The sequence below is a fragment of the Rhinopithecus roxellana genome, chromosome 19, assembly GCF_007565055.1.
Source record: "Rhinopithecus roxellana isolate Shanxi Qingling chromosome 19, ASM756505v1, whole genome shotgun sequence".
Classification (NCBI taxonomy): domain Eukaryota; kingdom Metazoa; phylum Chordata; class Mammalia; order Primates; family Cercopithecidae; genus Rhinopithecus; species Rhinopithecus roxellana.
Window position 1 is genome coordinate 5,106,211 of NC_044567.1, and position 12,084 is coordinate 5,118,294.

General features: G+C 40.6%; 1 protein-coding gene across 7 annotated transcripts in view; it reads right to left on the reverse strand.

The window, feature by feature from the left end:
- The window catches only part of SKAP1 (src kinase associated phosphoprotein 1), a 294,324-nt gene that overhangs the window by 48,336 nt on the left and 233,904 nt on the right, over positions 1-12,084 (reverse strand). For all 7 annotated transcript variants that reach the window (XR_004054889.1, XR_004054888.1, XM_010359237.2 and 4 more), the window contains exons 5-9: positions 10,635-10,712; positions 9,042-9,125; positions 5,611-5,735; positions 3,297-3,360; positions 951-1,145 (exon numbers count right to left, since the gene is read on the reverse strand). Coding sequence is in view for 5 of the 7 variants with exons in the window: in XM_010359237.2 (XP_010357539.2) it covers positions 951-1,145; positions 3,297-3,360; positions 5,611-5,735; positions 9,042-9,125; positions 10,635-10,712 (546 nt within the window). In the remaining 2 variants the exon portion in view is untranslated. The remainder of the gene's footprint in view (positions 1-950; positions 1,146-3,296; positions 3,361-5,610; positions 5,736-9,041; positions 9,126-10,634; positions 10,713-12,084) is intronic.

Genomic DNA, 12,084 nt, shown 5'->3' on the forward strand with positions numbered 1-12,084 from the left:
CCTGTCTTCAGGGACCTGAGTGTTAGATTCACCTTAGTTCTTAGGTTCATCTGGGATTGAGGTTCCTCTGGGTTCATCTGGGATCTAAATTGCTATAAATTTAAGCTTAACTTGAATTTCTCCGCAGAGCACTGAACTCCTGGCAAATTTCCATAGGAATGATCTTTCTGAATGGACTTGAAGATTAGCGTTCCTGTGGTCTAACTACTTCACAATTAAAAGGCTCAGGCTTTGGTTCTCCACCATCTGACCCCCACTGAGCTCTGCACCGTTCACCAGCTGCTGTTATCCCCACCAGACATGGCTATGCAGAAGCAGTGATGACTATACATTTTTTGAGATGCTAGTTTTCATGCCTTTGGAAGAAAGGAAATATATAAAGTAGACCTGCTGTAATGATGAGCAGATAAAACATGTTAGGGTTATTTTTAAGAGATGTGATTTAACTCATGGTATATCTGAACTAGGTAATAATGAGTTGTTCTCTATCAAGGTTTGGTCTATCAAGGTATTACTAAAAGATTTGTCAGCATTTACATATTTCAGAGTTTTGAAATCCTTCATAATTTTGAAGCAATTTTCCTTATTCTCACAACTACATACCAAAAAGTTGAAACTAGAGAATTTTGATGACTCATCCCAAAACTCACAATAAACCAATAAAAACCAACGTAAGTATTCTTGACTTTTTAACATGGTGGACACATGTAATAAGTTACTTCACATGGCATGGATAGAAGACACTCTCTAATCAAATTCTTCTTGCTCCCAGGGCAAGGCAGAGCCTCATTACCTGCTTCCCTACAATCTTATAAAGCTCCCCACATTATCTCCTTCAGAGGATGAAGGTTCGATTTGGCTTCTTTTGGAATTTTCAAAGTTATTATTCTTCCTCCAGGTCATGAGTTTCCGAAACTAGCAGAAGATAATCAGAGGACAAAATTTCTCACCTGGCAAGACTTCATAAATATCTTCTTCTTCTTTCTCCTCTGTAGGCTCTTTTATCCCCACACTCCCAGGCAAGATAGTGGGTCTGCACTGGGAACCAGAACTTGGGGAGTCAAAACCATCAATATCATCATATGTCTCTTCTTTTTCTTCTTCCTCCTCGTCTTCTTCATATGGAATGGTTAAGGAGCTCAGATCTGCCAGGGCAAAGATGAGAATGAATCAAGAAACAGAGAAAAAGAAAATAATAAGACAGGAAAGGAAAGAGGGAGAAGGAGGAGGAGGGATGAGAGTAAAATATGTCAAAAGAAAATGAAACACCAGGTTAAATGCTATTATTTCTAATGTGGGCTTTGGTGGCAGGAAATCTACAGAAAAGGCCGGAATAGCACTGCGTCAGGTTTAAACCATCAGCATAAATCCTTCCTTGCAATAAAACTTGATCAGGGTGAAGCAGCCTGAAAAGTATGGGTGTATGAATGAGAACAGGAGGCGAATGGAAGAAAATAGGCCAGAAGAGGAAAAGCCAGTGTGCTGCAAACAGCTCATCAAGTAGAAAACTGGAAGGGTGAGTGAAGGCTTGCAGTCCTCCAGGGTGCTCAGGCCATGGGAACTAAGGTGGCCTCTGTAGGGTGTTGGAGCTGTCAGAAGCTCATCTCCCCAGGGATTTCACTGCAGAATTTCAGACAAATTTGTTTGCAGAGAAAAAAATGGGCAACAGTGGAAGAGAAAAAGAAATGGGGTATGGAAAAATATAACAGTAATACAAGACCAAATAGAATGGCTGAACAATGCAGTTACCATGTCCTTTTGCAACTGCACAGTCTAGCTGACCTTAAAGTGGGTCACTGCATAGAAGGTGTTGAGCCATTACAGCACTGGGGAGCACCAGGGCAGGGGAGGGAGATTGGTTTTTTATTTTAATGGGGAACTGGGTATGTTCATTCTCTGATGTGTACTACAAAGTGCTCTCTGAAACCCTGCTGAGGGCCCTCTGTAGGATGGGCGATTGCAGTCTGCCTACTCTGGGGAAGGAAAGGATGGAGAGACGTCCAACGTTCATTTCAAAATGCAATAAAACTGTTTGGCTTGATTAGGCTTTTAATAAAGATTTTGCAACAATTTTCATCTGAATTTTGGTGCCACCACATAAGAGGAAAAGATCAAAAACACATTTGTGGCTTAAACCATATGTTATTATTTTGTTTGTTTTAAAATAAAATGGAATGAATAATTTCTTCAATGTGGGATTCTGAAAGTACCACAGGGTACAGCTCAATAAAGCTGCTTTGAGTTTTATTGAGGTTTACACACTTAGGGGTATATTACACGCATAAATCCAAGGCACCTAGATGAGAGTGTACCCTGTAGTCTCGCCATCAATGTTCATGTTTGCCTAGTTCCAGTCTATTATACGTGACGCTGTTGGTAGATGCAATAGTTTCTTTTTGTGATAGCAAAGGCATAACTGAGTAAAACAGGCAATTCTTGTAATTAAAGCTCTGGTGCTTCCTTCTTTTTATCCACAATAAAATCTTATAGCAGAATAAAACACTGAGATGAAAAGGCTTGGCACTTTTAGGTCGACGTGTGTCTTTCTAGGTCTTGGGCCATGTATAAAGTTGGTGTTTCTGCCTTTCTGCAGAACAGAGGTAGGGTCCTGCCGTGATGGTAGGTAAGGATTATCTAATACCAAGTGACTCACTCAACGTTGGCTTCTTCTACCTGACAGGCCACTCCCAGATAAGGCTTCCCTGGCCACCGTTTCTGCTTTGCCTACAGGCTGGCCAGCAGAGGGTACTCTAAGAGCAGTCATTTACCATCTTCAGGCAGGACTCTTCCCATCCCAAAGCAAGGAACATCTTATTGTGGCTTGGGAAATAGCAATTTGTTTTTAATGTCCAATGTCTCTGAAGACCATCTAGATTGGTTTAGATTTCTACTTCCTCCTAAGACTAAAATAAGAAGATTTTGAACCTCATTTGCAACTAGATGACTTTAAGTTGGATATTATAATTTCCTTTCCAGAATATAAGGGGTTAGGAGACACTGAATTGGGCTGAGCTGATTTTTAGAATCTTCTTGTCTAGTGATTTTGAATATTACAGACTTGCCTGTAGGTAGGTGGATGAGCTATGATACCAGAGGTCCTCCCAAGGTTGATACCGTCTTTACCTTCTCATTCACACATAGTACTATCTGTTGTTGTAATATGGGGAATGTGGTAGGAAAGGCAGAGGTGAGAAAGGGCAGAAAAAATACATACTGAAGTCTATAGATTATATTTATGCAACATAACTTCAACTGCAAATGAACTCAAGTATGATTTCTGTAACAGTGACACTTACCCTTTAACAAGAAACTTATTTGATCCACCCAGTCTCTGGCTTCTGCTGGACTAGTAGCTGTAAACTACAGAAAAATCAGTGAATTAATTTATCATTGTCACTAAAATTTCCATGAATCTTGACAGGGATGTCTAAGGGGGAGGAACCACTGAGTTTCAGAGTCAAGTTTAAAGCTCAGGATTCTCTGCCTGATTAACATACAGAAAGAAGACCAAATATTTCACTCAAACTGATTTTTCCCTTGTGCAATTTTGCGTACTCAGAGATGAAGCTCTTTGAGTCCAGACATTCATGTCCATGTGCATTCTTTCATTTGATTATCTATTTCTTCATCAGGCATTTATTTGAGAAAAGTTTACAAGAAAAAAAAGCAAACCAACCCACACACACGAAACGGGAACACTACAAAGGAGGCACATTTGGTAACAACTGGATATCAAGAGGAGACAGGGAGCACCTATTGTTGCCTAGAGTGGGTCAGAGTGGCTTGCTAAAATAATACCATTTTGGTTGGATTTTAAAGAAGAGTTGGTGGAAACTGGTGGACAGAGTTGGACATTTTAGGTAGGGAGGCCCATGTGCAAAAGAACAGGAATGAGAACATGACTTATGGGGAAGGCTGGCAGATCAGTTTGACTGGAGAACAATAACAGATGAAGTTGGAGAGTTGAGGGTCAGAGAAGAGTTGGTAAAAGGGCTCTGAGTACTAGGAGTTCAGAGTTAAAATGTAGGCAACGGGAAGCCACTATCAGCTCTAGCAAAGGGAGTGGGGGATTCTTTCAATAGCTGTGAGTAGGAAGGATTGGAATAGAGAAATCTGGAGACAGAAGACCAACTGGTCCTCTGGATGAAGTGACAGGAACTTAACTATTGTGATAGCTGTGGGAATAAATAAGAAGGGAAAGAGCCGAAGGATATTGTAGAAGAAGAATCCACGGACCATGGTAATGATTTGGATTCAATAGGCCAAAGATTTACAAAATAGGCCAGTCAAGCATCAGCCCTTAGTAAGTTTTTTATTTTAAATGAATCAACTTGAAATAATTGTCCCTAACAATATTTTAATTATCTGACCATTAGGATAAGGTAAAGATATCTGCTACACAAAGAAACTGGATTCCTGCATAATACTTATTAATAGACATTGTTATTCTTGATTTCTTAAAAACAAATTTCTATAAAAACATTTCTAGAAATACTGGTTTAGACTTGTTACATAAACTTTTATCTGGATGTGTTACTATCAGAATATAATAATAAAAATAACTAGGAACATATTCAGTGCATAGATCTATATTATATATATTCATAAAGGACTCTATAGAAAAATTTTAGTTCAAATTTTTAAAAATTTCTGGAAATTACATAATGAAGACCTAGGTCCTTTAACAAAATAAGAGTTAAGATACTGTAGAAATAAAAAGAAGAATGCTGAGAAAAGTCTGAAGACGAAAAGGGTTATTTAAGTGGTTAATTTACTCTTAGCGTGGTGGTGTTTTCCTTTTTCATCAGCTAAAGTTTTTCTAAATTGCTTTAATAGAATTGTAATAAGATAAAAATTACCAAAAAGCAGGAAACAATACACACACACATGCAAACATACATTTTTGGTGAAAATCACTATATTTCCACAGTCAGAAATTTTTAAATTTTTTTGGTCATTCAGGATGAAGATGGCAAAAATAAAATGAAACAAATTAATTTTATAATGAGGTAAAGATTCAAACTGAGCATAGTAAGGAATAAGTCTTTCATGCCCCAACCAGGTCCTCTAGTCCTTCAATTATTATTATTACTAACTATTGTCACCAATACCTTAGAAATCCTTCCAGAGATATGCAAAGCATCTACATACAGGAAGATTATTTTGGATAGCAAGATGAACATGGGAAAATAATTTTTTTTTTCACTCTACAGTTAGATCTTCTTTTTTTGGGTTTTATGGGAGGAAGTGAAGAAAATCAGTTGAAAAATAAAGAGAATGGGAATTTAAACCATAAAATCAGAGACTATAAGTAAGGAATTGGATTGTGTGCTGCAACTGACAAGCATCTCACCTATGAAGTGAAATTGAGAAGGGGAGGAATGAAGGATGGAAGCCAACCAAAGTCTGTATCTAGGATGAGAGTGGCAACAGAGGGGAGGGTGTGGCATAGCAAATGTGAAGACATGTCAAGAAATAGGGTCTTAGTTGGTATGAAATGAGCAGGTAACAAAGAAAGGCTGGAACCCAGCATAGCAACCATGGCTCACATGCAACACAGAAGGAAACTGCAACACCAACAAGGATCACCATCTCCTCGGTGCGTCCTACCTCATAGCTGCGCCTATCCTGGGAGGTCAGTTCAAAGCAGGATTCTTTCTTGGAATCTCTTCGCAGGTGGGGGGCCATCTGAACACTGTAGCCCTTAATGAGGAAGGTCCCTTTGGGCTGCTTGCCTGCAAGACAGGAAAGCTCCCTGTATCCCTAGAGAGATGCAACTGCCAAGGGAAGGTATGTAAAATAAAAGCACAGAAACAGCTGTTACATCCCTGAGGAACCACAATAGTCAAGGAAAGGTTATTAGAGAAGCTTAAGAAGAGGCTACTGCGACAGTAAGGCAGATATCACTGCCAAGCTAGGGAAATGCAACGTGAAAGGTTATTTTGCCAAAAGAGTACAACAGAGACAGAGAATTTATTAGAATGTTAAGAGATCTATAATAACAGAAAGAAGGAATTATTACAGCAGGGAGAGTGTGGCTGTAAATGTGAGGCTCTTGAAGGCTATTATAGAGCTGAAACATTATTATCAGGGCCAGCAGAGCTCACATTTGAGGGGAGGGACAGCAGCACAGGGGGGCATTATAAGGTCCCGGAATCGCCTCCCATGCCCTATGTAGCATTTGGGCTAAATTTCTCTCCCCCTTCCCTGCTGGTCAGGTGGGAATTTATGCTAGAGGGAGAATGATTAAAACTCAGTATTTATCCTCCTTGTAAGAGGTCAACCTGAGAAGCAGCAGAATAATGTTGAGTATTATTAGATGACGAGGAAGGAGATAAAAGGAAAAGGACCCTAAGTGAAGAGAGACTATTCTGCTTGTCACTACCAAAAAAAAGTGTTAGAAACAGAAAAAGAGGAGGTGGCTCTCAAGAATTTTTTGTCCTCATTGTGTGGTTCAGGCAGAACACATAGAGAACAGGAACCACAGTGTCTGGGATGCTTTGAGCTCTATATCATGTGAAATGAATTGCTTAATAAATGCTTTTGGATGATGATAATGATGAGAAGGATGGCAGTGTGATGACAATATTAAAAAAGAAAAAAGAAGAAAAAAGACTCTGTCCTCACCTGGTTGAGCTAAAAGAAATACACAAACACTATTCTTACTAAGAAAATGTCATGGGCACAATAAGAAATAACTGGTGAGAAGGGAGCCATGGAACAGTGCTTTTTGACACCAGAATCTTTTTTGTTAAAGTATCTCTCCTTGTTCTAATCGGCCACTAAAATGTTTTGTTGTTTCTTTGGTCACCAGATTTTATTTCACCCTGATGGCAAAATGGTCAATAAAAGCCTCTGAGTCTCTTGCTCTTACTCTCCCCCCCTCCTCTCTCACCGTGAGTATGGAAGATTCTGAATGAACAGATGTGACACACCTGGTTTTATATCTAGATATGCCAACCACTTATTTAAATGCAAAAGAAATGATGAACATATTTACAGTGACAAATGTCATATTAGTTTGAAGGTTTAAAATAAGAAAAGAACAACTGGCTTGGCTGTATGCCTATAATTTAGAGGAGAAATTGTGGTTGCTGGGTTTGAGAGCAGGTTGGGGGTTGGAAGGACACACGGGACTTGTAGCTCAGTTTACAAACTATGCTGTTATCCTTTCCGAACAGGGCTTTAGCCTTTGCCCCTAAATGGGAAAGGTTCTGAAGGATGTAGGATGGTGAAAGGCAGGCAAAGGTCTGTGATAACTACTGCAGGCAGGGAGGCAGCATGAGGCAATTGCTACCAAGCCCAAGGGCAAATCTTAAGGATTTCAAGTAACTTAGCAAAGATTCAGTGTTTTTTTTTTTTTTTTTTTTTTTTTTTTTTTTTTTTTAAGACAGAGTCTCGTTCTGTTGCCCAGGGTGGAGTGCAGTGGAGTGATCTCGGCTCACCACAACCTCCACCTCCTGGGTTCAAGCAATTCTCCTGTCTCAGCCTACAGGCACCCGCCACCATGCTTGGCTAATTTTTGTATTTTTAGTAGTAGAGAACGGGGTTTCACTGTGTTGGCCAGGTTGGTCTTGAACTCCTGACCTCATGATCTGCCTGCCTTGGCCTCCTAAAGTGCTGGGATTACAGGCGTGAGCCACTGCACCTGGCCCAAAGCTGTAGTTCTTTCTACTACCTTAGTACTGCAGGTGCAGGAAGTACAAAGGCAACTGGGTGGGTGTCTGATTATTTCCTACATTGGATATCCAGGCACTGGGAGAGGACTAAGTTTGAGGAAGGAATAAGAAAGGAGAAACAGAAAAAGATTGCAAGGAAAAAGAAGGCTCTACTCAATCTGTATCGCTGGCCTCTGTTCGAAGGTGCACAGCACAAGGAAAGCCCCAACAAGAATTGATGCTTTTTTTTTTGAGACAGAGTCTTGCTCTGTCACCCAGGCTGCAGTGCAGTGGCACGATCTCAGCTCACTGCAACCTCTGCCTCCCGGGTTCACGCCATTCTCCTGCCTTAGCCTCCTGAGTAGCTGGGACTACAGGTGCCCATCACCACGCCTGGCTAATTTTTTGTATTTTTAGTAGAGACAGGGTTTCACCGTGTTAGCCAGGATGGTCTCTATCTCCTGACCTTGTGATCCGCCCACCTCAGCCTCCCAAAGTGCTGGGATTACAGGCGTGAGCCACCGCGCCCGGCCAAGAATTGACGTTTTTTAAACTTTGTCTCCCTCTTGTTTCTTAGAATTACTCCTGGGGCAGTCCAACTCTGTAGAAGTGTATCCTCTATTCGAAAGTTTGCATTCATCTATAATAATAATTTTTAGCTTGTATTTATTTGTAATTGCCTCCTATTGTGCTTATAACCTCTATTCCTTTTCATAAACCAATCAATTACGTTAAACATGGATGGGAGGTCTTCTAGGGTTAGCTCATGAGTGTTGACTTAAGTCAGTGGTGGCTCATTAAGACACTATCTCTGGCCTGAGTCAACACTTCATTGCTGCTGTCATCTGGCTGAAGGGCGTGCCTTGGGTACAGCAACCATTTGGGTCTCAATATTCCATGGCTATAGGAATATCCACTGGACTACTTACTTCCTAGTAGTCATTAGGATAAAGCTGGGAGCATGCCCTTAGGGGGTTCAATTTCTGGGCCATTGTTTAAGTTCTTTAAGTCTTTCTCAGAATTAATTTATTTCAATATTTTAGCTATGGTATTGATACCTGTAAAGAGTTTGAAGTTCTTTTTATTTGTTTTTTTAAAAATCAAAACATTCAACTTTGATAATGTGTTGCTAATCATAATAAAAGATAACTCTTTGATGTGCTGACCACACTCTTAGTGTTTAAAGGTGAAATAATTTCTAAATTGGGTTCTGCTTTTTCGGTGATGGGCAAGGTATTATTTGCCCATGCCTATCTCTTTCCTAAGCATGTCCCTTTATGGGTGTTAGTTAAGGACTGCTATCTTGAGATCTAAGTGCTTGAGAATTTACGAAGTGTTTGCATCCAGGAGTGAGATGCTGCTGTGTAAATGAAGAACACTTACTCTTCTCATTAGCATAGTAGTAGAAGAGACCTCTGCTGACAACACACCATCGCTTCTGCCACTCCGATCCAAAGAAACTATGATCTAAACAGAACAGCAGTAGGGGACATAAATTCAGGTAACTACCATCACTGAAGAGTCTGTAAAATCCAACAACATACAGTCCAGTGTGTTATTGTTTTATTTCCCAGGTTAATGGACTATAAAACCCTCCTTTTCACTCCCACAGGTTATCCCATATTGACTCAGGGTCCAGGGGACTAGCTCAGTTAAAGGTCCAAGTTCTAAACAGGGGTGCCTGCTCTGTGCCCCACAGCTGTCTTTTTATCTAGCCTCTTTTATATCTTTTGGGTTCTTATCTCATCCTGTACATTTTCAAATTCTCCATTATATCTTTATGTGTTGCCTTTGACAAAGAAAAATGATTCTCCAGGCCATGGCCATGAAAGAGCTTTTTTTTTTCTTTTTTTTTTTTTTGTGCTGAGTCAATTTGCCTGTTGAGTGTTAAACCTGAGATGCCAACTCTAGTGGTACCTATTCTAATTAATTGAGTTAAAGGTCAAGAGGTGGGTTTGAAGGCAGAAGTGATGGCTCAGGTCTGTAATCCCAGCACTTTGGGAGGCTGAGATGGGAGGTATGCTTAAAGCCAGGAGTTTGAGACTAGCCTAGGCAACAAAGTGAGACCTTGTCTCTATAAAAAATAATAAAATAGCCAGGCACAGTTGTGTGCACCTGTTGTCCCAGCTCTTTGACAGGCCGAAGTGGGAGCAATTGCTTGAGCCAGGATTGGAGGCTGCAGTGAGCTATGATGGTACTACTGTATTCTAGCTTTGGTAATAGAGGGAGATCCTATCTTAAAATAATAATAATAATAATAAGTAAATAAAAAAGGCCAGGTGTGGTGGCTTATGCCTGTAATCCCAGCACTTTGGGAGGCTGAGGCGGGCAGATCAGTTGAGGCCAGGAGATTAAGACCAGCCTGGCCAACATGATGAAATCCTATCTCTGCTAAAAATACAAAAAATTAGCTGGGCATGGTGGTGCACACCTGTAGTCCCAGCTACTCAGGAGGCTGAGACAGCAGAATCGCTTGAACCAGGAGGTGGAGGTTGCAGTGAGCCAGGATCACACCCACGGCACTACAGAGTGAGACTCTGTCTCAAACAACAACAACAACAACAACAAAAACAAAAAACAAAAGAGTTGGGCTTGTCTGAAATTTGAAAGCAGGCTGCTTCACATATGATATAACTACCCAGTGGGAGCACACTGAGAGATGAGGACAAGAACACTATTCATTGATTCAACAAGTTTTATTAAGCACCTGTCACATACCAGGCACTGGGGATACAGAGGTGAGCAGGATATAACCATCCCTATCTTGATGAAGCTTATGGTCTGCTCAAGGCTGGGACATCTCTCTTTAGCCTACACACAAACACCAGATTCCTTTCCTTTCCTTGCATTACTTTTGCCTTGTATCTGCCTAGCACAGTACCGGGCACAGAGAAGGCACCCAATGTGTTAGCTTTCTTTTTCCTCACTTCCCTTCCCTTCCTGGAATGTTCTGAAATCTGGGGGTCTGACCATTACCTTTGCTTTTCTTCTCCAAGTATCCTTGCTTGATTATGTTATCAAGTTCTTGAGCTCCTTTTACGATGTCTTCCATTCCTAAAAGGACCAATGGCAAAGTGCTTTATTGAAACCTGGCAAAATTTTCATTTATTTACGCTACTTTAGATAATTCACATTAATAACAGAGTACACAAGGGCAATTGCTTAAACACAGTACAAAATAAAACAATTTCTATATGATTGGAAGGAAAAATAAATTTTCTTGCTTTTTCTTTCTTTTTTTTTTTTTTGAGACAGAGTCTTGCTCTGTCACCCAGGCTGGAGTGTGATGGTTCTATCATGGCTCACTGCAACCTCTGCCTCCCAGGTTCAAGCCATTCTCGTGTCTCAGCCTCCCAGGTAGCTGAGACTACAGGCATGTGCCACTACACCTGGGTAATGTTTTTTGTATTTTTAGTAGAGATGGGGTTTCACCATGCTGGCCAGGCTGGTCTCAAACTCCTGACCCCAAGTGAACCAACCACCTCGGCCTCCCAAAGTGCTGGGATTACAGGTGTGAGCCACCACGCCCAGCCAAAATTAATAATTTTTTTATGGATATAAGTTCTAAATTGTATAAACCTCATTGAGATAATCAAAAGTCAAATGAATAACAACCAGCACAGACAGCTTTAATGAGTAATAGACTCCACCATAAACGTAGTCACCTAAGAGGGAGCAATAAACACACACTCAATTTTTTTTTCTTCTAACAAACAGCCACCTCTGTGAACATAAATTTTTTTAAGTTCATACAAGAAGGGCTATGCAAGCTGAACTTAGCAATAACTGCCAAATCCTGATTTCTTAAAAGTATGGGAAAAAGGCCGGGCCCAGTGGCACCCTGTAATCCCAGCACTTCGGGAGGCTGAGGCAGGCAGATCATGAGGTCAGGAGTTCGAGACCAGCCTGGCCAACATGGTGAAACCTCGTCTCTACTAAAGATACAAAAAATTAGCTGGGCGTGGTGGCACACATCTGTAATCCCAGCTACTCGGGAGGCTGAGGCACGAGAATTGCTTGAATGCGGGAGGCAGAGGTTGCAGTAAGCCGAGATCATGCCATTGCACTCCAGCATGGGCGACAAGGCGAGACTTCGTCTCAAAACAAAACAAAACAAAAAAGTATGAGAAAGAATCTAAGAACTGTAGAAGCCTTCACAATACCCTGAAATTTACATCAGCCTTTAATCGCATGCTGCTAACATTCTTGGCTTTCAATTAGCCTGGTTAGGTACAAATTTATTGAGAAGTCAAGATCCTAATCCATCTTCCTCCACTGGGGTTTGTACTTACTTCACAGAAGGGAGGGACAAAGGATAGAGACAAAAAGGAATTTACTTCTCAAAAAATAAAATGAAAGAAGAATGAAAAAAAAAAGGCTCTTTTAAGAACACACTCTACATTTCTTAATTAGGCAAAATGAAGGT